This window comes from Meleagris gallopavo, chromosome 1 (assembly GCF_905368555.1).
Source record: "Meleagris gallopavo chromosome 1, MGAL_WU_HG_1.1, whole genome shotgun sequence".
In the NCBI taxonomy this organism is placed as follows: Eukaryota; Metazoa; Chordata; class Aves; order Galliformes; family Phasianidae; genus Meleagris; species Meleagris gallopavo.
The window spans coordinates 1,925,212-1,949,386 of record NC_139404.1 but is presented as its reverse complement, the minus strand read 5'-3'; the positions used below and the strand labels follow the sequence as shown (position 1 = coordinate 1,949,386).

General features: G+C 39.6%; 1 protein-coding gene across 1 annotated transcript in view; it reads left to right on the top strand.

The window, feature by feature from the left end:
* The window catches only part of EXOC4 (exocyst complex component 4), a 392,686-nt gene that overhangs the window by 190,049 nt on the left and 178,462 nt on the right, over positions 1 to 24,175 (top strand). Inside the window, exon 10 of the mRNA XM_010710270.4 lies at positions 1,861 to 1,957. Coding sequence (XP_010708572.2) covers positions 1,861 to 1,957 — 97 coding nt within the window. The remainder of the gene's footprint in view (positions 1 to 1,860; positions 1,958 to 24,175) is intronic.

Genomic DNA, 24,175 nt, shown 5'->3' with positions numbered 1-24,175 from the left:
TTTTTTTTTTTTTTGAGCTCTCTCTAATTGCAGTCAGTGACGTTTTATAGATTGCTGTTCCTTTGTATTTCATGAATCCTTATGTCGATGTGGAGAGCATCAAGAGGCACCATGTCCTAGCTGCAGTGTTTGTACGGGGAGTTTTAGGTTGGATATTAGGAAAAAAATCTTCTCAGAAAGAGTGGTGAGGTATTGGAGCAGGCTGCCCAGGGAACTGGTTGAGTCACCATCACTGGAGGTGTTCAAGAAAAGGGCAGATGTGGCACTGAGGGATGTGATTTAGTGTGCATGGTGATGATGGGTTGATGGTTGGACTGGATGATCTTACTTATCTTTCCAGCCTTAATGATTCTATGATTCATCTATAACCAACCCCCAAATCCAAACACATTAGTGATCTTGTAACAAGATAGAACAGTATCCAAAATGCATCGGGTGATGTCTGTATAGGTAAACTTCCCATGGTCATGTAATTAATAAGAACAGGGAGATTCTTTGCTTTGCTTTTGTTTCTCTTGTTGACCTCAGCCGGTTGATTCGTCTTGTTTCCTGTTTTCCTTGCCCAATCCACAGGGAGTTTAATATTTTCTCCCTCACCAGGGCACAGAAACAATACCTTTGAGTTTGCATCTGCACTGTGAGTTCTTGTACAGAACAGTCTTGACCTGGAGGGACTGCTTTAGGGTATGAAAGAATTGGTGTCACTGACTGGCTCAGTCCTTGGGCATTGCTGTGAAGTTGCTAACAGGAGAGCCAATTAAATCAGCTCATTAAGGTGGTTTTTTTGTTGTTGTCGTTTGTTTTTTTGTTTGTATTATTTTTTATAGATTGTTTGCAGGTAATGGCTTAAAGCACATAAACTTCTCTTTGAAAAGAGAATTGGAGGCTCTTAGTAGTTGGTTTTGTTCCTCCTCCTCTGACACTTTCCAATTTGAAGACATTCTTCTTATTATTTTGCAGAAGGATGTCAGGGTCAAAAAATTCAATAATCTGTTGGCGTTGTTATGATTTCAAGTACTTTGTCATTTTCCTGTCTGTAAAGTTATCATAATAATGTGATTAGGTTCTGTATTTATTATTATTCAATCATTAAAGGAGAGTTCACGTGCAACATAAAAATGGCTTAATGACATTTGGGATAGTGACTTTGCCCAAGTCCAAAAACAGAGTTGATAGGGTTATTTGTCAGATGATACGGGCAAGAAGATTGTCTGAGCTTTGTGATAAGAGAGTTTGACCGAAGCGTGGGGGCATTATATGGTGAATTTCTGCTAATTTCAGAATCAGGTAATTTTTTTTTATGCTAATGTGAGAGGCATCTGCCCTATTCTTTCAAAATGTGGTCTTCTGGAAGGAGTGGTCTTTGTTGCACTCAGGAAATGCAAGAGTTCTAGGTGATGTAGGCTAAGTATTTGCCTTCCTCCTTTTTCCTATTTCAATATCCTGATTTAATGTATCTCGCTGTTAGGAGCTGCTGGTGGAAGTGGCTTTGCTTCAGCTGCAGTGACATGGAGATGGGTGCTTCATGCCACTTGAAACCCCGCAGTCTGTGCTCAATGTGTATAAATTGCTCTCTGAGCTTATTTTACTTCCCAAAAGCATACCAAGCTCAACACATCTATTTTTCCCAAAGCTGAGAGCCTGTTGGTATGCAACTTTTGTTTGGGCAATGGAGACTTCTGCTGGGAAATTAACAACCCAATGTAGGAAATGGACTCTCAAGAGCCCCAAATGGACTCTTGAGACTAGTGTTAAGTGTAATGACACTTACAGACAAAGCTAAATCTCTAATTATCAGTTACTATCTGAAAATCAAGGGATGTTCAGATTCTGTTGAACAACTTCTGTATTGTTTTCCAGGAGGACCAGATGATAATTTAATCGAAGGTGGAGGATCCAAGTTTGTCTGCAAACCGGGAGCCAGAAACATCACCATCATCTTTCACCCACTCCTCAGGTAAGTGAAGCTTTCTACATAGTTCTGCTATGAAAATAATTAGGATAAGTAGAATTAACCCATTTTATTTATGGGCATGTTGTGACTTCTGAGATAACACGCCCCAGCAATGTGTATGTATTTGTGGCTTGTGGAGAAGTTTTTGTGCACGCGTGTGAAAAGTAAACACCAGTTGGGTGTCTTGCCAATGCTTGTTTCATCATTGTCAACATTAACTAACACTTCAGGTGGAAATGCTTGCCTAGGTGATCCCTTTCCATTGAATAGTGTCATTTATTATTGACCCAAGCTGGGAAGAGTTTAGTTTCAGCCTGTCACAAATTGTTTATCGCTCGCTATTATGCTTAAAAAGTCAGAAAGATACTTTATGAACTGCAAGGTAAGTTTGTTCCTCGATAAACAAGTATGCTCTATGGACTGAAAATTAAATGTGTGATCTAAAGAGCTGTGCCAGTTGTTAGGAACATAGAAGTTCAGAGCTTATGAAGGATGGCTGGAACTTCAAACAAGTCTGTAATAAATCACCTCTCACCAAGTCATTCACTTCTGATGCTTTAATTTTGCTCTTTTCAACTTTGCAATTTAACAGTACATTTTCTTACTTTTGCCAGAGTTAAATAATATTAAATTTTTCTCAGTTGATGTCAGTCTTCCACCTCTGCTTGTTCCTTGCATGTCACACGCATCCTTGCCTATTCACTGCTTGCACCTTCAGAATGCATTTCCCTCCTTTGCTGTCTGTATTACTCACTATCATGATTCACTTAAGCAACAGGGCATTCTTCAGCACTAAAACCAAGCAATAATGAAATAATTATAAAGACAAAAAAGTGGAATCTGGTCCTGAGAGCAGGAGTATCTTGAATGTCATATTGGCAGCTGAGAACTTAACAGTTGTGACTTCCTTGGACTTAAAAATGTGGAGGGAAAGTGCATTAATCCCTTCAAATGCATATTTCTGATGTTATGACATCAGATATTGGAATAATCTTTAGAATAGCACCAGTTTTGAGGACATACTACAATTTGTTGGCTTTCAGATCTTTCCTTTACAAAAAGAAATCAGTGTGCTCTCTATTTATTGCAAGATGCCTATAATGATAATTTCATAAGCACGTTTTATATCAACACCAATCTCTTTTAAAAGGAAACGTGCTAAAAATTACTTTACTAGAACATAATGTTTATTTTTCAGCTATTTTGTTGTGAGAAAAGGAGGAGTGGTTGATGCAGTGAGCTATTAAAGACAGCCTCTAGGACACAGACTTCAGTCTCTTCATTTCTAACAAATTTGCAATCTTCTTTCAAGCACAGAGTGAGATGGGAATGCTCTTCTTTTTATTGATGAGTTGTTCCACATTGATTTAGAAACTGGTTAAATACTTTCTTTCCATTTTCCTCCCTGCTTCGTTTCTGTTTTGGTTTGGGTTTTTTTGCCATACAAGTCAAACACGAGTGCTTTAAAAAACACTTCTCACAAACACTTCACCTTCAATACCAGCTTGCAAGACATGCCGTAGAATTAATGTGCTTCATAAAAAATAATTACATCAACATTAAGTTATCTGCCTGCAATATATTTATTTTTTTTTTCACCAACCATCTGCAACATCTTAACTTCCTGAGTGGAGCATCAACAACTGAATGAAGTGAAAGATAATGCTCCGTGACCCAGCTAACCTTTTTCTCACTGTTGAATGGGATGAGTTTGGGTGCAGGTCAACAATGTAGAAACTTTACAAATGTGACTTTGCTTGCCTTAATCATCAACAGAATAAATATTTTTCAGGCGTCCTTGCAGTCTTAGTTTTAACTTGTGATCTTCAACTTTGGCAGTGTATTTGGGATGAGCATCGCAGTAGATTTCTTTCTTTCATAACTCCCTTCGTGGAATTCTCTTCCTTTCTTGCCCAGAGAGATTGTGGATACCTCGTTCTGAAGGTATTGAAGACCAGGCTGAATGTGGCTTTGGGCAGCCTAGTCTAATGGTTGGTGACTCTGCCTGTGGCAAAGGGATTGAAACTGGATGATCTTTAAGGTCCTTTTCAACCCAGGCCATTCTTTGATTTTGTGATTCTGACGGGAGTCGAAGCAGTGACTATCCTACCAGCAAACTGGCTTACTCATTGCTTCCTGTTAAAATTGTCTGTAAGGTGCTGCTTGTCACTTGAAAATGCTGAGTATGGATGGATTTGCAAAAATATTGATATGTGCAATTATTTCTATCCATTGCTTGTTGGTTAGATCTTTGTCACCCTTTTCTCGATGTTATCATGTTAAGTGTCAAGGTCTCCAGGAGGTAATTGCTGCAGAGGTGTGAAGTTTTCACTTGTTTTATTTTCCATTTGTTTTCAAGTCTTCTTATGGCTTGTCTCAATCAGCTTCCATCAGTGCCAGAGGCATGAAACAAATCTGTTTTGAATTCAGAAAGACCAATATTTTATTTCAAAGTCTTTTTTCTTATTTCTGTCAAGTTCACATAAGTGTGTTGGCAGAGGAGTTTTAACACCGTACAGCCTAGCTGATTTGTTAGGAACTCAGTGGCTTCTAGTGTTGGAAAGGATCCAGAGGAGGGCCACTAAAATGGCCTGGAGACCCTCCCCTATGAAGACAGGCTGAGGGAACTGGGCTTGTTCAGCCTGGAGAAGAGAAGGCTATGGGGTGATTTCATTGCAGCTTTCCAGTACCTAAAGGGAACCAACTCTTTGGAATGGTAGAATGATAGAAGGATTAGGGGGAACTTTTAAGTTGGAGGAAGAAAGATTTAGGTCGGATGTCAAGGGGAAGTTCTTTACTATGAGAGTGGTGAGGTGCTGGAACAGGCTGCCCAGAGAGGTTGTGGATGCCTCATCCAGCCCTGAAGGTGCTCAAGGCCAGGTTGGATGGGACTCTGGGCAGCATAATTCTGCACAGTGACGTAAGTTTGGATGGAGAGTTGTAACCAAAGCATTCATATTCATCCATTTGAATTCATCGTTTTTGCACAACTAATATGAAAAGTGTCATTTTCTATTGGATCAGAGTTGCACAGTCGCGGAGTTAAGTTTTTTTGATTATAATAGCCTTTTTTTGATCCTTTTTTGTTTGCAAGATGAAACTGAGCTTGGCTTCAGACCTTTCAGAAGAATGCAGGAGTCAGCAGGCACTCCAAGGGCTGTACATTGCCCCCATGTCTCCAATAACAAAACTTTCAGAGAAACTCTTACAGCCACGGAGAGTTGAAGGGCAAATACACACCAGTGGGTTTCAAAGTCTGCCTTTCCCCGAATCCAGTTAGAGCAGTGAGCCAGCATTGGGAAATGAGTTGTCACGCAGGTTGGGATGCGTGTCCCTTATTTCCACTAGGACAATTGAGGCTCACTAAGCCCCAGATTAATTACCAGGATTTAATGACACCACCACACACATAATAGATGAATAGCAAGTTTTTGCAAGACAAGTGGGTATTCTAGCACGGATGATTCCTGGGAATAGATTTTACCAACTACATATGAAAACTAATTGCGTTTATAAATTGAAGAGAAGAGCACATCTGATTTTCCTTAATTACATGTTGCGGGAGGTGTCAAAGTATAAAAGTTACCCAGGAAGTCCAGTTGCTTTTTTCATCCTTCATTGCTAACCAGCATCTGCTTGGATCGTGGCAGCATTGGCGTTATTGGTGTGTGGATGAATGTCTCCTGTTGGAGGATGGATGCACGTGGGACCAATGCTGAAGCCCTTACGTTGTGGAATATGGAACAGCCTGAGCGATGTCTGTTGTAACATTTGTCTGGTGGAGGGCTTTTTTCCCGTTGTTTATTTGTTTCAGCTGGCATTTGAAAGGCACTTGGCTCTTCAGGGTAATAATCATTTTACATATGCTTTATAGAGTATGTTTATTACCAGACAATTGAAGAACAGATGTCTGCAGTCTTGAGGCTTAAGGGGGAGGGGCTGGAGATGGAGGACATGATGGTGTTTTGAATCATGAAAGCACTGCTGGTGCTCATGCAGTTGAACATTGTTTGGATGTTGGGTATTAAAGCCGCGAGGGGATCCGTTTATTAATACCAGCCACACTTCATTAAGATCAAGCAGCAATTAAAATGATTGTAGGACAGCAGAGAAAGCTCAGTGTTCACTGATTCGGAAGAAGCAATCACTTCTGAGCAAAACTATATCCTTGTGAAGAAGTGCTCTGGAAGGGCTGAACCGAGCAGTGCAGCACTGCATTCTTTACCAAGTGGAAACAACTGCACTGTGCCAGTAGTGCTCTGATCACTGCCTTTGGTTTCCAAGCCTGGACAATAAGAAAGCGAGAAATAAAATGTTGATTTATTTGCAAACCAAAACAAAAGAAAAAGAAGAAAAGAGGAGAACAGTCAACTGGACTCCTGCTGGTGCTGTTTGAGATGCTTAATGCTGAGGTGTGTGGACGCACCGAGGCGGTGCAGGGTTTGTTAGTTCCTGGTGGTTTGGACTGCTCAGAGGTAGGGGAAATAGAACAGTATACAGGCAGACAGTTCAGTCTTACAATTGCATAGATTTCCTTGTTTTAATTTCCCCATTATTTAAAGCAGTGGCTTTTCAAGTGGTAGCATATTAGGATGAGTTTTGTTTTTTTTTTTCTTTCATTTGTGGTAACGGTGAAAAGAGAGTGATTGCTCTTTTAATAAGTAAAATGAATGCTGCAGGGAGTAGCAGTGGAGAAGAGTAATTTTCTTTCGCTGCTTGTTGATACCAGTGTGCTCCTCGCCAACTGGTGGCAATCTGCTTGATAACGTGGAAGGTCACATTTCAGACTCCACTGATAACCTGTCCTTGGGAGAGAGGTGCTCAGTGTATAGAATATATACATACACCCAGCTACATGTGTGTTAGCAGTGATGTTGTAGCTTTCCATACTTCAGAAATAATTGTGTCAAGCTACTGTTTAATTTAGGATATGTCAAAATCGAAGGTGCCACATTTAGAATGTCAGTTCTCTGTTTTCACAATGTTGGGAGTGGGTGGCAAAGTCACCATCAGTTCCTATGGGGCATCTGAATCCTTTGGTCTTTGTGAACATCAGATGCTGTTGTGGTTGAGCAGTGTTCATATCTGCATACCTCTAATTGAAATGAATCTGTGCTGATAATTAAGAGCATAGGTATGTCATTGATAATCCCTTTTATTACTGTCACATTTTTATAGCTACAGTAACAAACAACTCATGTGCTTTTAAAATCTGCTGTAATACCTCCTAGTGGTGTACTATAAAATTAATGTCTGATACTGTGCAGAATGTGTTCTTTTGTAAGCAGAAGGAATGCGTGAATTGGATTAGCTCATTCCTTGCTTGAAGTATGTTGGGAGTATGTTAAATAGCACCAGGATTGGTAAGAAAAATGCGTGGCATTTTATCAGCCTAAGAGTAATATATTGTTATTGAAGTAGGTGGAAAATAATCTTAGGGTGCAGATAATGGTAAATAATGAGAGCTGATGTTTTTAGTGCTTTGAAATCAAACCAGAGTACTCAATTTTCGAGAAATCAATAGTGACTCAAGCTAGAAGATGAAATTTGGAATGCTGACTGATTAAAGTCTGTATTTCCAAATGAATAATGCTCAGAGAAGGGACAATCAGATGTAAATCGGTTACGTACACATTATTCGCAAACTTTTAGTGCCAGTGAACTCTTCAAAATGAAACTGTCCAGATGTCATGAATACAATTTTTCTTAAGTCTTAGAGTCAAATATAACCCTTACCTTCAAAGAGAGGGGAAGATATCACACACCTCATCTGAATCTTGCTTCTGCAAGAGAGGCAGGTCCTCCTGCTGAGTCAGGGAGACAGTGTTCTGCCATGCAATAATGCAAATGGGATTCAGATCAGTAGATCTCAACTGCTGCTTCTCATTCTGGTTGGGCTTGATGATCTTAGAAAGGGTCCAGGGGAGGGCTGCTAAGATGGTCAGAGGGCTGGAGCACCTCTCCTGTGAAGAAAGGTTGAGGGAACTGGGCTTGTTTAGCTTGGAGAAGAGAAGGCTCTGGGGAGACCTCATTGTGGCCTTCCAGTACTTGAAAGGAGCACATAAACAGGAGGGGGAACGGCTGTTTACGAGTGTGGATAGTGATAGGACAAGGGGGAATGCTTTTAAACTGAGACAGGGGAGGTTTAGGTTAGATATTAGGAGGAAGTTTTTCACCCAGAGGGTGGTGACACACTGGAACAGGTTGCCCAAGGAGGTTGTGGATGCCCCTGGATCGCTGGAGGCATTCAAGGCCAGGCTGGATGTGGCTCTGGGCAGCCTGGTCTGGTGGTTGGTGACCCTGCACATAGCAGGGGGGTTGGAACTAGATGAGCATTGTGTCCTTTTCAACCCAGGCCATTCTATGACTCTATGATCTTGAAGGTCTTTTCCAGCCTGAGCAATTCTATGATTCCATGATTCTATGATTATGGTACCCATAGTAGCCATGCTGCTTAACATTCCCATCTTTGTTTTGGTGTCATTAATGCTCATCCTTGAGTGTGGCAGGTGCTTGATGCAACTTCCCATACATTCTCTGTTTACTTCAATTGACCTCAATTGCAAGCAAGAAAATCTTAAGGGAGCAATTCGACACCCCCCTACTGCAGCTTTCTCTTCCCCTGGTTTAATGAGTGTTTAGCAGACATTTAGTTGACAAGTCCCTTGCTGTTGACATTTAGTACTTTATATCTGTCAACAGCAAGAATGAACGTTTTTTGCAGGCGAATCCTAACTCTTTTCCCTTTGACAAGCTCTCATAAAGTCTGCATCACTGAATTATAGACACATTTCAGCAAAGCTTGTTGTTGTGACACTGCTAAGAAAAGGTTTCGTTCTGACTGAGGCCATCTCAAAAACAGGGTGCGTGCACAGGAAGAGGATGGGGAACAGCTTCACATTTTGTGCCTTTTTTTTTCCTTTCCCCAATGCCTTATGAGAACTGACAGTCCTACTGTGTGTGTCTGATTAAAGATGACAGTTTATAAAAACCTTAAGGTAAAGGCTGTTCATTTTCGATGACAGAAAATAAAGCAATCTCCCCCCACCTCCCACGCAAACAAAAACTCTTACATGCCAAAAAAAACCCCAACCTCTTAATATGTGATGCATTGATTTTATATTGTCTGTCAGAGAATGTGCTTCAGCAGATCAGTCAAGTTTTGAGTTTTCAAACATGCTTCATCCATACAGGAAATCAACAGCCTGTCAGAAATTTCACATCTCTGCAGCTCCTCCTTTCTGTCAGCTGAAATATAACCTGAAGCAGCGTAGGAATTTGACATTTGCAAGAACTTGCACTGAATAGCTGAGAGCAGCGTTCATTCATTTCTGTGGTAAATAATTACTGCTAACAGTATGTTCATCAAGCCAACAAAGTTTTTTTGGCTCATTTCCTACTATAAGCACTGTTTAGGTTTAGTTCTAGCTCTTAGCTCGTTTTCATGCAGTATGATTAAAGTTCCCTGTATTGCTGAACACTTATTATTTCACTGCAGTGTAAGCAGAGATTTAGTCATAGGAATTTTCAATGACTTACTTATTCCTTTTAAATAAGACTTGACAAGACCTGAGTCATGCCTTGACAGCCAGTCTTGAGGTACACCAGCAAGCCTTATGAGATCTGCTCCTCTGGTTCACTCCCAAAGAGATTAGGAGTGTGGCTGGTGGATATCGGTTAAAAATTTAGCAAAAAAATGCTGATTTCATACTATATTAAGAATAATTATGGGGCTTTCTCCGAGTTGATGTTGGACTGGAAAAGGAATATTTTGGACTTTTCAAGCTTATTCTAGTGTAACACAAAAGTGGAAGGTGGGCAAAACCAGCATGTCTTATGTATGGACCTATGAACATAATGTTACTTTAACTACTGTTTTGCCACTAACTGTGAGGTCAATAATTATAAAAATGTGGATGTATAAACCAGACAATCCAATTCGTACTGATTCTGCTAAATAATTTAATTAGAATTAATTAATCTCCATAAACTCTCTAGTATCGACAGCTTTCTTTGGTGTTAGCTAAAACTTTCCAATGCATTGTTCAGGTGAATCATAGCTGTGAATCATCTGCAGTTGATTTACGTTATTGCTAAGTACCATATAACAATTTCTCTCTGCTGATGGGTTTTATTATCATTATTTAGTTCTAGTGTCCGAAATTCCCAAAGTGAATACATAGGCCAGAGCTGATAGTGTTTGGCTTCTGTTTTTGCTCTTTCCATAAGTTGTTCTTAGATGTGATGCTGAAACTCCCAACTTTTTTCTAGCTCCCATTAATACAATTCATAACTTTCCTTTTGAGTCCTTGCTAACAGCTGATGTTAAAAATCCCATATTCAGAGTTACAAACTCAGCTTCTTCCGAGCACCTGCTGGAAACATGAAATCACTTCTATGAGCATGATGATTTTTTGTAGATGATAGGAGTTATGATGATGTGAGTTGGCTGTAGGGAGGCTGCAGAGGTGGGCTCTGTGAGGAGAGGCCAGGGCTGCCCCATGACAGACAAATCCTTTCCCAAACAACTCCAAAATGGCCCCACTTTGAGGCACAGCTAAGCCCGTGGTGAAGGAGGCTGTCCCCCTGCTGCTCATGGAGGACAGTGTTGGCATAGATGCAGCCCATGGAGGAACCCACACTGCAGTAGGTGGAAGTGGTCTGAGCGAAGTCAGCCATGGTCAGCCCACCACCAGAAGCTCTTCCCAGGTTTGGTCTTCTTGCTGGCAATTTCTTGGAGCATTTCTATAAAGGAAGAGATAGATATGTGAAAAGGCATTTAGTGTTCATGGCCAATGCCAGACCTGCTAAGTAGTCCAGGGATTCCTGCTATGTTTCTCACAACACATCACTAGACCAGGTAATTCTGCATCAGAACTTGCTTGTCAGCCAAGACCTTTGAAAGACAACCCTATTAAACACTTTCCAGTTTATTTTTCCTTACAGAGTGTACAAAATACAAGTGTATTTTTCCTTGAAAGAACCTAATATACCTGAAATTCTTTGGCTTTTTAAAGTTCTCTTTCCATGTACAGTTTTGTCTCTTAGCTAGCATCTAGGGAAAAAAGTTCTTTTTTTTTTCTTTTTTTTTCCTTTTTTTTCTTTTTTTTTCCTTTTTTTCTTTTTTTTTCTTCTTTTTTTTTTTCTTCTTTTTTTCTTCTTTTTTTCTTTCCCATTAATCCACTCTTCTCCAACACAAACGTACCAGCTGTGGCTGACTGATGTGCTGCTGGTGCTTCACCCAGGCAGATAAATGAATTGGTGCAGATCATTGTAGTGGGGACCTGCAAGGTGAGACATGTAAAACGCTTGCTAACTTTCAAGAGAAACTTGAATCTTGTGTGAGTTCATGCTGGCTGTAAATTATAATCACCCAATGGCACCTTGTTAGCAGGACAGGTGCAAGAATTTGATTAGAGATGAGGAGTAACCTTTCTTTGTTACCAGAAGGTCATCTTTTCAGGTTGCAGCTGAGAGTGAAGGGAAGGAGCTAGCAGCATAGAAGCATGGACCTAGAATTGTATTTTTATTTTTATGACTGCTTACATGTTGAACTGTTATATGCAGTGTTCTGCAGAAGTTTGTAGGTGTTACATCTGTGAAATGAGAGGTTAAATACAATTGAAATGGATTTTACCTGTACTGAAGTTAACGTTTTTATTCTGTTTATTTTCCTTTCCTTCCCTTCTCCCCAAGCAGAAGCATGAGCATTGCTGTTCTTAAAAACCTGCTGGTCAGAAAAGCAAAGTTGGAAGGGAACTTTGGGTCCATTTATTGAATTTGAGCACCTATGAAACTCTTCAAGCCCGAGGAGAGGGTCCTCCATGCAGGAGGAAGGGCTTTTCTGGCAGCTCCCCTGGTGCTGAGGAATGAACTTTGGCAGGAGCTGACACTTGCTGTGGTTTTCATTTCAAATGGACTATGTATTACTCTGGAAAAAAAAGCCTGCAAGACAACACAAAAATGTGGCATAGCTGGCAAAAATAGGAACTAATCCTTCTGTTTCTTAAGAGTAAAAAAAGAAACTTGACAAATTCTATGTTTGCAATCTACTGACGGGAGTTGTTCAGATAAGACATTAGTGTGGGCTTTCCCTGGGTGTCATAGAAGGAATCCAAGGATGGAAGCCTACTGTGGTTTAGATCTGAGTTATGATATTGTGATCCTGAGAAATTTAGTTGAGTTCATGTGTTTATGTTCATAAATCTTGATGAATTTTCTTTATTGAAATAGAGTAGAACCATTTTGTGATGAAAACTGAAATGGTGATTACTGCATTTTGTACGTGGTTGTAGTAGCAAAGATATAGAAACCAGGATAACAGAGCTTTTGGGGCTCCATTTCCCCTACTGAGCACTTAGAAGAACACACAGCTGAAGGGAAAGGTTTTTAAATTTATTTGAATTTATTTTACGTATATGGGAAAAAACTTTGATAGTGAACTGGCATTCTCCTGTAAAATATAAAATTGTAAACTTTGGAGAAAGTACAGCAGTTATGTAGAGCACAGAGTTGAATTTCAAACATCTCCAAAGATATTTAAATAAGTTTTTCAGAGTGTTTTATTTTCTTCTGTTTTATGACTATGTGCCATGTGCCCTGGGGCAACAGAAGGAAAGTCATTGCCTTGCAGGGGAGTCAGCCCATTGGAGAGCATGTTTTTCAGACACTGAGTCATACACAGAATCACTTTTTTAGTGGAATGTTCTTCTGGAATTACATCTAAACTTCTGCTAATTTTTATCAATCTGCAGAATAGTCATGGAAAAAAAAAAATTGCAGGAAAGAAGTGGGCCTTTATTTTGGTTATTTTGAGTTTGAGGCATCTTGAATACCGTCTAGATTACCAGTAATTGCACACTGTGTAACACCACTATGAAGCACTTCTGTAGCTCCTTTCATCTGATAACTTCCAAGTTCTTCATAGACATCAGTTCATTAACACCTCAGCATGAAGTGTATTGCATGGAAATTCTGGCTGTGTGACGGCCAGGAGTGAAACCATTGTGGTTGAAGCAGTGAGTTAAACAGTCATAAATTCTGTGCAGGTTTGGAGTAGGTGGAACGTAACCGAAAGTCATAAATCCCCACTGTTATTAATCAAGGTCCAGACATTCCGTTTTGTTCCAGCTTTGTCTCTCCAGGTTACATTTTTACAAATGGATTTTGCTCTGGAGGGTGCAGCAGTTTTGTGACAGCTCCGTTTGTCTGGTGGATTCCTCCTGGAGCAGAAGGCTGTGCAGGCAGTTTATAGAATCAGAGTCATAGAAATGGTTGAGTTGGAAATGACTTTTAAAGGTCATCTGGTCCAACTCCCACTGAACAGGGACACCTACAGCTCCATCAGGTGCTCAGAGCCCCATCCAGCCTGACCTTGAGTGCCTCCAGGAATGGAGCATCCACCACCTCTCTGGGCAGATCCCACTCAGATCGTATGTGGGTGATCTACTCAGCTTTTCCACTTGAGAACCACATCTGGCACAATGTTGTATGAATGCCCCGTGCCAGCTTTGAGCTGTTTTCTCCTCATCACTGTAACCCTATCCACATTTTCCTTGTTCAGACTTGTCTTTGGCTGTGCTGCATTCTCTACAGATAATTAAAACAGCAGAGTCAAATGCAAGTGCTCTCATACCATGGATTGACACTGCTTAATTACTTCTGCCTCTGCTTTCTCATCAGCAAATTGAACACAGTGTTTATTTCATCTGTCCATTGAATACTTTGTCATCTGTATATGAATAGCCCTATCAGACAACTAACTGTGGTGCTCTGTGCTGGTTTTGTGGGATATTGAGGCCGGTGATTCTGCAATCATGGACAGGCACCAATATAGAAGTGTGTGGAGCTGAGTTCCTATGGAGGTAGACTTCAATGAGTCACAGCTTGTCTGGCTGTTACAGATGTTTATTTGAGTATATGGAACAAGGCAGTAGTTATGTTTCTAGAGAACATCCAGACAGTGAGATGTGACCATGAATTGTATTTTTGAAATGAACTTTTACATTCAGATGATGCTGAAGTTATCAGCAACTTGGAACTTTTGTGAGCCCAATAGGACTGTTCAAGGTTATCACCTTCATTCCGTTTGTTTCCATCAAGTTCTTGGGTTTCTGGTTTTGCTTTTTTTTGCTGTGTGAATGCTAAAACAAATGTTACAAAATAATGGAAACTAAAGCCAACTCTTTCTGAGTCTTCATTGTGACTGAAGAACCAGTCTCTATAATAATAATTAGAACTAATGGAATAGTGATATGAAGGATTGATGTCCTCAGTGAGTGTCCACTGAACAGAAAAGCTGTTCTTTGGATTTCTTTTAGCAGCCCTGGCTGATTCATCCTAGGAGAAAGAGACTCTGGAGAAGGCACGTGCTAGCAGTGCTGTGTACTCTGTAAAATGTAATGATGATTGGACACTGGCTGAGGATCCTTGTAGCTTTGATAGTTTTTAGTGACTTTTTTCAGTAAATCCATTTTCTCTGCAGTGAGAAAGTGACTGTTTGCAAAGTTGCAATGTTTACCCTCCATCAGGTCAAATAACACTGCTGAATAGGACCAGATTCCTCAGAAAATGTTACTTGGTTTTGGGATATCCAAGTTGAGACAGGTATCTAGTTCCATGGACATGAGATGTTACATCAGCATAATTCTTCCAAGTATAAAGGAAAGATTAAGACTTTACAAAAATAAGACTAAATACAACAAGAAGGAAGAAGGATGGGGAAATGTCTCATTTGCTTCTTTTCTAATAGATCTCTAGGACTCTCGAGAGGGGGGAAAAGTCACCATTCTGCTGCATTGTGATGAAGATGACTGCAATGGACAGTCATGGTATGATTGATGGCCAGGCAGTGCATAGATAACAGTGCTGAAACTCAAAACTGCAGTAGGAAAGTTGGTCTGAAATATTATAGTACTACAGGAGGGAAGTAAAATCTGTTTCTTTTCCTTCATCTTCACAAAAGGTGCAGACAAGTCTTCAGGCTGGAGCCATTCTTCATTTTGTTTTACAGGGCTGTGCAGTTTATCACTGCAAGTCATTCCTCACTGTGACCATCATCCCTCTTGGTACATAGCACACAAATGACAGTAGTGAAAACAGGCTATGCAGTTTACTCAGAAAGTCAGACTGGGTAAATCAGTAACCTGAACTGAAAGCAAACTGTTGTTCAAAAAGTAATAAAAGTTAATTAATTGCAAGGAGTTTCTAGATTGCTAGTTGCTGTATTTTGTTAACGTCGGTGTTTCTCTCCCTCTCCTTTGCTTGTTTCCTGAATTACTGTTCTACCTCTGCCGCAGACAGAATTCTTCCCAGTTGTTTATGACTCTTTGAGTAGCTAGGAGTATTTTTTGCTGCCCGTTCATAAGGGTCCATCTTTCTTCTGTATAAGAGACGCCAAAATTGTTGCCTATCTAATCCACTGATAAAACAATTCACCACCCTCCACTCAGAGGTTCTTTTCCCCAGTGTCCCCTCTGTTGCTTCCCCAGAACTGAGCATGGGTGCTGCTGAATGGCTCTTCACATGTGTGAAGTGCACATTTTCCCTTGTATGATGGGAGATCAGTCATGTGCATCCCCCAGAACCCCTTGAAGAAAGAGTTTGGCATCTCTTCCAGATAAAAAAAAATAAATAGGAGTTGTCAAGGACGGAGAACTATTGTTACTATAAGCAGAGTGGGTGCTTATTACCAGTTTTAGGTACGCCCAGGCCAATAGTTAAGTGTTTTTCTCTGGTTAGTTTGATGAAAGACAATAATGGAATTAATTGCTGGTTGTCATTTGTAATGTAGTATATGCAGTATTTGAGTTATTGTGATAATGCATTGTAATTACCTACCATCAAGTGCTTTATAATGTTGAAAACATGATCTTTGAAGTAATGTAGCTAAGTTCTTTGGATTGAAGGCAGTGGTTATTGCGAGTACAATATCATTTTTAAATGTCAATGAAGTCAGTTAGGTAAACAAAATGATGGTTGCATAGTTGTTGTTTTTTTATTTCATATATTCTTCCAGTGCCCTTAAACCTTCCCAAAAGGTTGGCAGAAGTAGCAACGTGCCTGGAGGGCTGATAAATGAAAAAAAAACTATTTCAGAGCTCTCTGCACACACACCCAGTCTGGAAAGTATTGTGTGTTGTGCATAAAGCACTATCCAGGAAGCCTCTTTGTGTTTAAACCCAAAGGAATTACTGCTCATTTTGCCTTTGCTATAGAACCAGTCAGGAGAGAAAAACTCTGTTGGTAGGGCTGGCCCAAATTCTGCAGGAGAAATGATTGTGCTAAATGGTAGATGGTGTAAAGCTTTTAAAAAGGCAGAGGTTTCAGTTTGCACTTCGTGTATATGCGCAAATGAGTCAACAGATGCAAAAAAGAAAAAAAACAAAAAACAATGTGGGAGATTGAACTATCACATTTGTATGCACTGTTGGTTCAGTGCTGTGCTTAGAAAGGAGGAGTAGGGACAGAAAAGGTCTAGAGCCTAATGAACAGTAGTGTGGCTCCCAATGACCTTTACCTACTGCTGTATCTCTGATGTAAAACACCCAAATTCCTGAAGATATTTAATCAGCCAAGTTGAATTTTGATGAAACCACACATTACGGTCCCATTACCACTGCAGAAATTAATTATAATTCATGGCAATGCTGCCGATTTGTAAGAATGAAGAATTAACACTGGTGAACTGTCACCTTTTCACATTCATCCTCAGTACCACAAACCATACCATAAGAAAGAAGTGTCCCTATCTAGTTGGTTAAGCTCCACACCTATTCACATTTGTTTGTGTGTTTATTTGTGTAACAAAGCAGCACATGGAAAATGAATTAAAATGCCACACGTATATATATTTTAGCCTAGACCTTTTATTAAGAGATTTAAATCGACACAAAATGAGCATCATTTTTTCCGCAGGGAGGTGCGTGGTTCCTTGTGTGTTTTCATGATGGGATTCATATTACAAACCCTCTAAAATCAAGACCCAATGTTTCCCCTAGCCTATGTCATTTAATAATTGTTCCTCTAATTTAACAGATGTTGACAGAAAAAAAAAGGAGAAATTAATGATGTGACAACAGTGACGCTTTTCTGCTTCCAAAAAAAAAAAAAAAAAAAAGATTCAATAAAATCTTTTTTATGATTCTTTTAAATTCTTGAACCTCAATTAGATGGTTTTAGAGACGTGTCCACGTTCAGTTGACCTATACCCAATTTTAAAGGCAATATAAAATATAGCATCTTCCTCTCCTTTTCATACAAAATCAAACTGGGATAACTGGAGCTGACAGTGGATTCTTGCAGATCTTAAAAGGCAGAAAACCTCTTTGGATGGAATTAGCATCAGGCATGAGAAAACGATGTCAGTGTCGCCAACGGGCATTTTCTGTGACTTCCCTGTGTTTGGTGGCAAGTCCCAGCAGCTCAACACAGAAAAAAGCCAAATTGTCAAAAGCTGTTAGGGGTTGTCACTTCGTAGACTTTCAGACTGGAATTCCCCATTTGGAATTGCAGTGGAATGATTTTCTTTTTGTTGTTATTCTTTAAGTAGGACAATCAGATGTTTTACATAAACGAATGAGATTTAACCCATTCATAGAACCATTAAGGCTGGAAAGGCTGCTAAGATCATCTAGTCCAACCTTCTACTAAAATACTGTTATTTTAGTGAGCTAGCATTTTAAATAAATGTAATTGCTCTGTTTCCATGGTTCTGCATAAAACAAACAAGGTCAGTAGTAAATGATGCTATTTGCTTCTGTTTATCAGTGAGTGCCCTTCCCACAGCTTTATTCCTTAGCTTCTTAGCTACCTTTTGATTGACAATTATGGCAGTTTGATGAAGGTAAGAGAAGGCTGATTAGGTAGGCTGTGAGTAAGCTGATATGCTGTAGTACAGGATTTGCCATGAGGTCTTTCAGTCAGCATAGTCCAAGTAGGAATCCTTCATCACTTGTCTCAAAGAACATTAGAATTTGATCTACCCTTACAGGCTTCTTCAGCACATGAATTTTCTCTCTCTGATTTAGCCATTGTTGCAAAATCCATCTAGAGCCAGCTTCCTTCTTCTTTGCTTTTTTCTGCTCAAGGTCCACGTTGTGATCTCCCCTGGGATGTTTGCTGTTCCAGCATAACCACTGAAGCCAAAGTCTGATATTAGGGGATGTTGGAAATATATTCCCCTTCTGTTCCTTTAAGTGGTGGATTTTGGGAGCTTCATTTAGAAGCTTTTTTTCTCCAAATTCTCAGATAGAAAGTGCTGCTGCTACCCAAGGGTGTTGATCCTGTGGTTCATAGGGAGCTATTTTTGTAGATGATTTTTTTTTTTTTTGCACATAGTCATACAGAAATAGAAAGGCTTCGATTTAGTTTACATGCTATGAATTCATAAGTTTTAAAGGATATATTAGTAATGGGTCGGTGCTCTAATTAAGTGCCTAATTATATACAGCTTTCTTTTTCTCTTCTTTTTTTACACTTTTTTGATGGTTTATGATAGCTTTTACTGTAGCAGTCTTTGCCGTGTGTGAAATTTAAAGCATATGTTTGAATTCTTCTATCTCCTGTGTCTTGTCATTGCGTTGGTCTTTTTTTTTTTTTTTTTTTTTTTTAGGACTGATGCAAAACTTCAAAAATAGTTGCACAATAAGAAATGCAGAGTAATTTTCTCAAAAATCAAAGGAGCAAAACAGCATGAAAATCACCTTGAACTTGGCTTGGAGGTGCATCTGTTGATGTTTTTTGATATCCATGTTATTACAAAGTTAGGGTGAAGTTCCCACCTTGAATGACAGGCCACCCCAGAGAGACCAGCTTTGTCACATGCCATTAATGTTCATCATTGCAATGGATATTGTGGTTTTTCCCCTTGTTGAGCTCTATCGAGGTTTGTCTAGAAGGCAAGAAGTGAAGTTTCAAGCTCAAGGGCTGTCTCTCAAGTGTAGCATCTCGAAATCCCTATTAGCCCAGAAGGCGTTCATATCGAATTGTTGGCAGGGAGCACATGACTTCAGTGTCAGTTTGGTTTTAATGGGAAATGTTGGTTTATGGAAACAGACGAAGCCTGTGTGCTGTAAGGGACACTTCCTAGGGCAGGAGTTGGGGTTGGCTGATGCCAGACCACGCGCAGTGCACACGAGGAGCAGTGTGTACAGATGGTATCCTCAGGCCTTTGCATCATCACAGCTCCCCTGTGGTGCCAGCAGGGATGGTCAACTGGAAAAATCACTGCCTCTCACAATTCACTATACTTCAAATCAGGCTGCTTTGCTTTTTTTTTTTTATTTTTTTTTATTTTCCCCTTTGTTTAGCCATTTGGTGTGTAAGAAACAGCATAATGATATATAGGACAAAAAAAAAAAAAAAAAAAGATATCCTCTCTTATGTTAGTGTCCCATTTATTTTGTTCTTCCTATTTCTGCAGAAAAATAGGACAAATAGGACACAGTTACAGCTATGAAACAAAACATAAGCACTATCAGACTCTATTATACAGTATTCTGCAGTATCCAACTGCTAGTGTAGCCTGGTCTGTTTTTCTGACATACAGAGTGAGATGAATTCACAAATGTGTGTTCATGGATTACTGGGAGGTGCTGAGCTGTGCTGGTGTATGAGGCAAGCCAGCTTTCTCTAACGTCTTAAAATAGCAATACCACGATATACACATCACAGCAGGTCTGTGTCAATCCTCAAGGAATGCTTGAGATGTTCTTAGAAGGCTGAGGTGGCTTATAAGACTTGAGCATCTACGCATAGGGAGTTTGTTCCTCAAATACCATCAATTTTCAGTGCCACAGAGCCTTGCCTTTCAATTCCATGGCACAACAGCAGGAAAAAAACTGAACAAATAGAGCACGTATGATAAAATCATTACGGTTGGAAAAGCCCATCCCCACCATGCCCACTGATCATGTCCCTCAATGCCGTATCTCCACGTTTCTTGAACACCTCCAAGGACAGTGGCTGTACCACCTCTCTGGGCAGCCTGTTCCAATACATTACCGCTCTTTCTTAGAAGAAATTTTCTCTATATCCAATCTGAACCTCCCATGGTGCAAAAAGAAGTACATTACCTCTCATCCTATCCCCAGTTACATGGGAAAAGGGGCCGACCACCACCCACACATTTCTAGGTATGAGCTTTAAACAGGGCTCAACAACCTCTTTGCTGGACACTTGTCCTTATGTATAAGATCACATCTCTACTGATAATGACATCTTCACGTTTTCGGTTGGTATGTTAATAAATGCGTTGAGAAATTTGCTCTTGCACTGAATGTCAAATAGATGGGAATATCTGTTTCAACAGTTAAATTCCATCCACGCTAAGTACAGTATGAATATATGTTTTCACCTTCTGAATTACATACAAAGGAAGGAACACCGTCTGATTCTCTGCTTGCTAGAATAAATGTCAGGAAGGACATGACCTAATTATCTTGCCTCCCATTTTCCATCTACATGAAGTCTTTCAGCTTTCTGGGTATTTTTTAAAACCGCTGATTTTTGTCATTGATCCTAGAATTTCCATAATTTCAGTATTCACCAAAGAGAGCAAAGAAGTAAGTGTATCTTATAATTATGTGATGACATGCAAATAACGTCTCCTAGGTAAAGATTCAAAGATCTATTCTGATATTGATAAGCCTTATAAAACAAAACTAAACCTTTGGTTTAGCTAAGACCTTGCCAGTTCCAGGATAATGAGTTACCATGGGTAAAGTCCCAAGGTAACTTCTGAAACGTTAATAGATACTTATCTTTTACCTCAAACTAATTCATTCCACTTCTCATCCCATCGCTTCCTTTGTTGCCTCAACACCAAGTTGATGCCTGCAGTTCAAGGGCAAGGCGTAGAGCATTTTGATGAGCAAGGCTGCATAGGGCTGGACATAATAGACTGAAATGTTAACTGTATTCAAAGGAACTTCAGAAAGGTCTGAGAATTCAGGGGAGGCTTGAAGTTTAATGAATCTACAAACATTTACACCACTGTGAGATTGTGTGCATTTTTTTTATTGCATTAAGGTTGGTTAGTATTATTTGCATATGTCTGTGTGAATCGTGAGTTTATGGCACTTATACAGACGTGATACTTCTTGAGTGATGACTTGCTGTTCGTAAGCTCATCAGAGGATTAGTGCAGAAGACATTATGAGAGGATGTGGACATTTGCCATTAATTTTATTAAACCATAGTATTTTCAATACTTATTTTACTGCACTGTGTTGTTTGTCTAGTTTAGACAGAACTTATGGTCTTCTTTGAAGATCACATTGGAGATTCTTCTCTTACAGTCACTGCCAATTAATTTTTTCTTAGGACAAAAGCGAAATTGTGTGTATCTGTAGTGAGAGGGGATTGAAGCCAGTAAAGGAAAAGGTAAAAAAAATCTCCATTAAGTTTTTAAAATCTATTTTAAACGAGGAAAATGTGACAGTTCTCATGGCGACCTTATTGCTAGCTCTTAGACTCTTGTAGTCAAAGCGTTAAAATATCTAAAAATACAGAATATTTATTGGAATTATTGGGACAATTTATTATTATAGTAATTACTCTAATTATTTTATGCTTAAGTATGTTTTAAGTGACATATTAAGGTGCGGGCAAGACATTTTTATTTCTCTGGGCTGAATTTCACAACAATTAATTAAAACAAGGCTGCTTCTGGGAAGAGGGTTCTGTCGAGAACTGTAGAGCTGAGACATAAGTCAGTCTTCCATTAATTTAAGTCTAGATAAACTACATCCTTATATTGCTGTTTTCTCTGCATTTGAATCTTCCACTGAAAGCCCTCTGAAGGGATAGAGAGTTGCAAAGTGTTTTAGGTCAGAAATCAAATTGTATGGACCTATTAAAGACTGATAGGATGCTTTAAGATTAATCTATTGTCATTTCAGCTAAAACGAGCATCACCTTCGGTGTGTCCCTCTCCCCCAGTGAATTTGAGTTCTCAAGCTTTTGAGGTGTCAGTGAAATCTGCACTATATATATTTTTTTGCTTTATGCTGATCCTTGCATTTAACCACTTGGACATCCTCTGTTGACAGCAAGTGTCATCTTCGCCCTGTGACCATCACTAAATGATCAACAAAAATAACTTCTTCACTAAGGATGAATCAAAGCCATTGAAGGGTGAATGTAACAAGCATAACCTTTCAGCCCATGATGTGCAAGCGTTGTGACAAATCTCAAAATCTCTTCTCCTCATCCTTTTTCATAGCTGAGCTTCAAAGAGTAGGGCAGTCCGATCCTTGTAACAAAGCCTTTCCTCCACTTCTCTGCCATTGTGCATCGTGCATAGACCACTGAAACTTCACAACACTTGTAGTGATTGTTTGCTCTTTATTTTTTAAGAGCTGTTCTGCTTTTCTGAGCATTTGGTACAGATTGATAACATGGGGATTCGTTTCACTAAACTTTCGATTACTTTGCTGCCACATCAGAGTAACCACAGTGAAAGGGACAGGGAAGCAAACCTTATTTCAGTAACTAATTCACTACCAGAAGAGTTGCAGTTCCTCTTCCCCTTAATGTCAGTGCTGTCCCACAGTGACCTGATGCTGAGATGTATTTGTTTCCCTCTGACACACATTACAGAAAATACTGACCTGACCTTTAAAAAATTTTATTAACATTTATAAATTCTATTTTACTGTGTCATGTTTGAAGAAATTGTTTCAGCTAGACAGAAGGAATGCTTCCTTTGATGGCATGCGTCATTCATTTGTATAACAACATATTGAAGCCACCTCCCTTTTCAATCCTGAACCAACTGACCTCATCTCATCTCCTCTTTCACTTTTATTTTGTGAATACTTGTTCTTCTTTGTAGATTAACATGAAGAAACTGCTTTTTTGTGGTGCTTGCTGCTTTCTGTGGGCATCACCTAACACACAATTATGGTGTTTTAGTCAGTTTTGGTGTATTTGGGACCACTTTAATCGCAGGGTTTTCCTGGAACAGTTTTGTATGTACCATTGTGTCTTTTGGCACCCATCTGTCAGCAACAGTGGTTGTTGCAGGAATAATCTGACATCTTTAGAAGAAAAATAATGGAGTAAGAGCCCACTCTATACTGGTGAAAAACTCAAAATTCCACTTCTTCCCTCCTCTTCTGAATGTAATTAGGTCTGAGGATGCACTTGTTATCTCTAAGCATACCACATACATAAATGCTGAGAAGGGCAAATAGCCACTTGGCCAATGTTGGCTGAGAACTTAGTGGATATAGATGTTCTCTTCCACCACTTAGTAAGATACAATTTGTTATCTTCCTTTTTTATCCTTGCTGTTCATTCAGATATCTGCTGGAGATATCTTGGCACTTATTTATCGTAAGATGTTTGGTTTAAGAGTCCTTTTGATTTAATAGTAGAAATGAATAACAATGGTGTGCGAGACAAAGTGACATCATGCTGCTATCTCTAAACAGCAGCTCACCTTAATCTATAGCAAAAGAATGACTGTGTGGAGTAACCCCTCCTTTGGCTCGGGTGCTTGGCTCTTAGAGGTCAGCAATAAAATTAGAATGAAAAATGTGACATCATTTGTATGGGCTGAGTATGCTGTGTTCCCAGAGGGAGTGGAGAAGGGAATAATCATCCCAGTGTCTAGTTCTTGCATGAGCAGCGACATTTTTTGAAGTATTTTATTTGCTTTAAAGGTGAACAAGTTGCATATTGTCTTCGTGCATGGTGAGTAGAGCTTTAGTCTGTTCTGAAGACGTATATTTTACTTTGGTGACTTGTGTAAGTTAAGAACAATTAAAGGAGAGATTAACTTCTCTTTGCAGTATGCATTTTTGCTTTAGTACAGTTGAGTTTGTGGGAAAACAGAGTTGATCTTTTCTTTGCCAGAACAAGTTTTAAAAGAAGGCAAACACTTGATGTCAATCAGTTGGTTTTTATTGAGGAAATAGGACCCCTGGTCTTTGTCCCATGTCTCCCATTGTTGTCATGCCCGCCTTCAGCACAAATGGCATGCCTTCATCTGCTTTGCCTCACTGCCCTGTTGAGGTTGTGTTGCTTCCTACCTGCTTCTGCTCTGGTTCCATGGTGCCTTAATTGCATAAATAGTGTGAAAATTAGAGATGAAATTGGCTGTATGGCTGCCTGGCTGTCACCATTCTTCTGTTTCCTCCCAGAAAATCCCATGTAGGATTTTCGAAGCTCATTTCTCAAGCAGTCATAGTCATTGCTTAATATGCATGCTCTAAT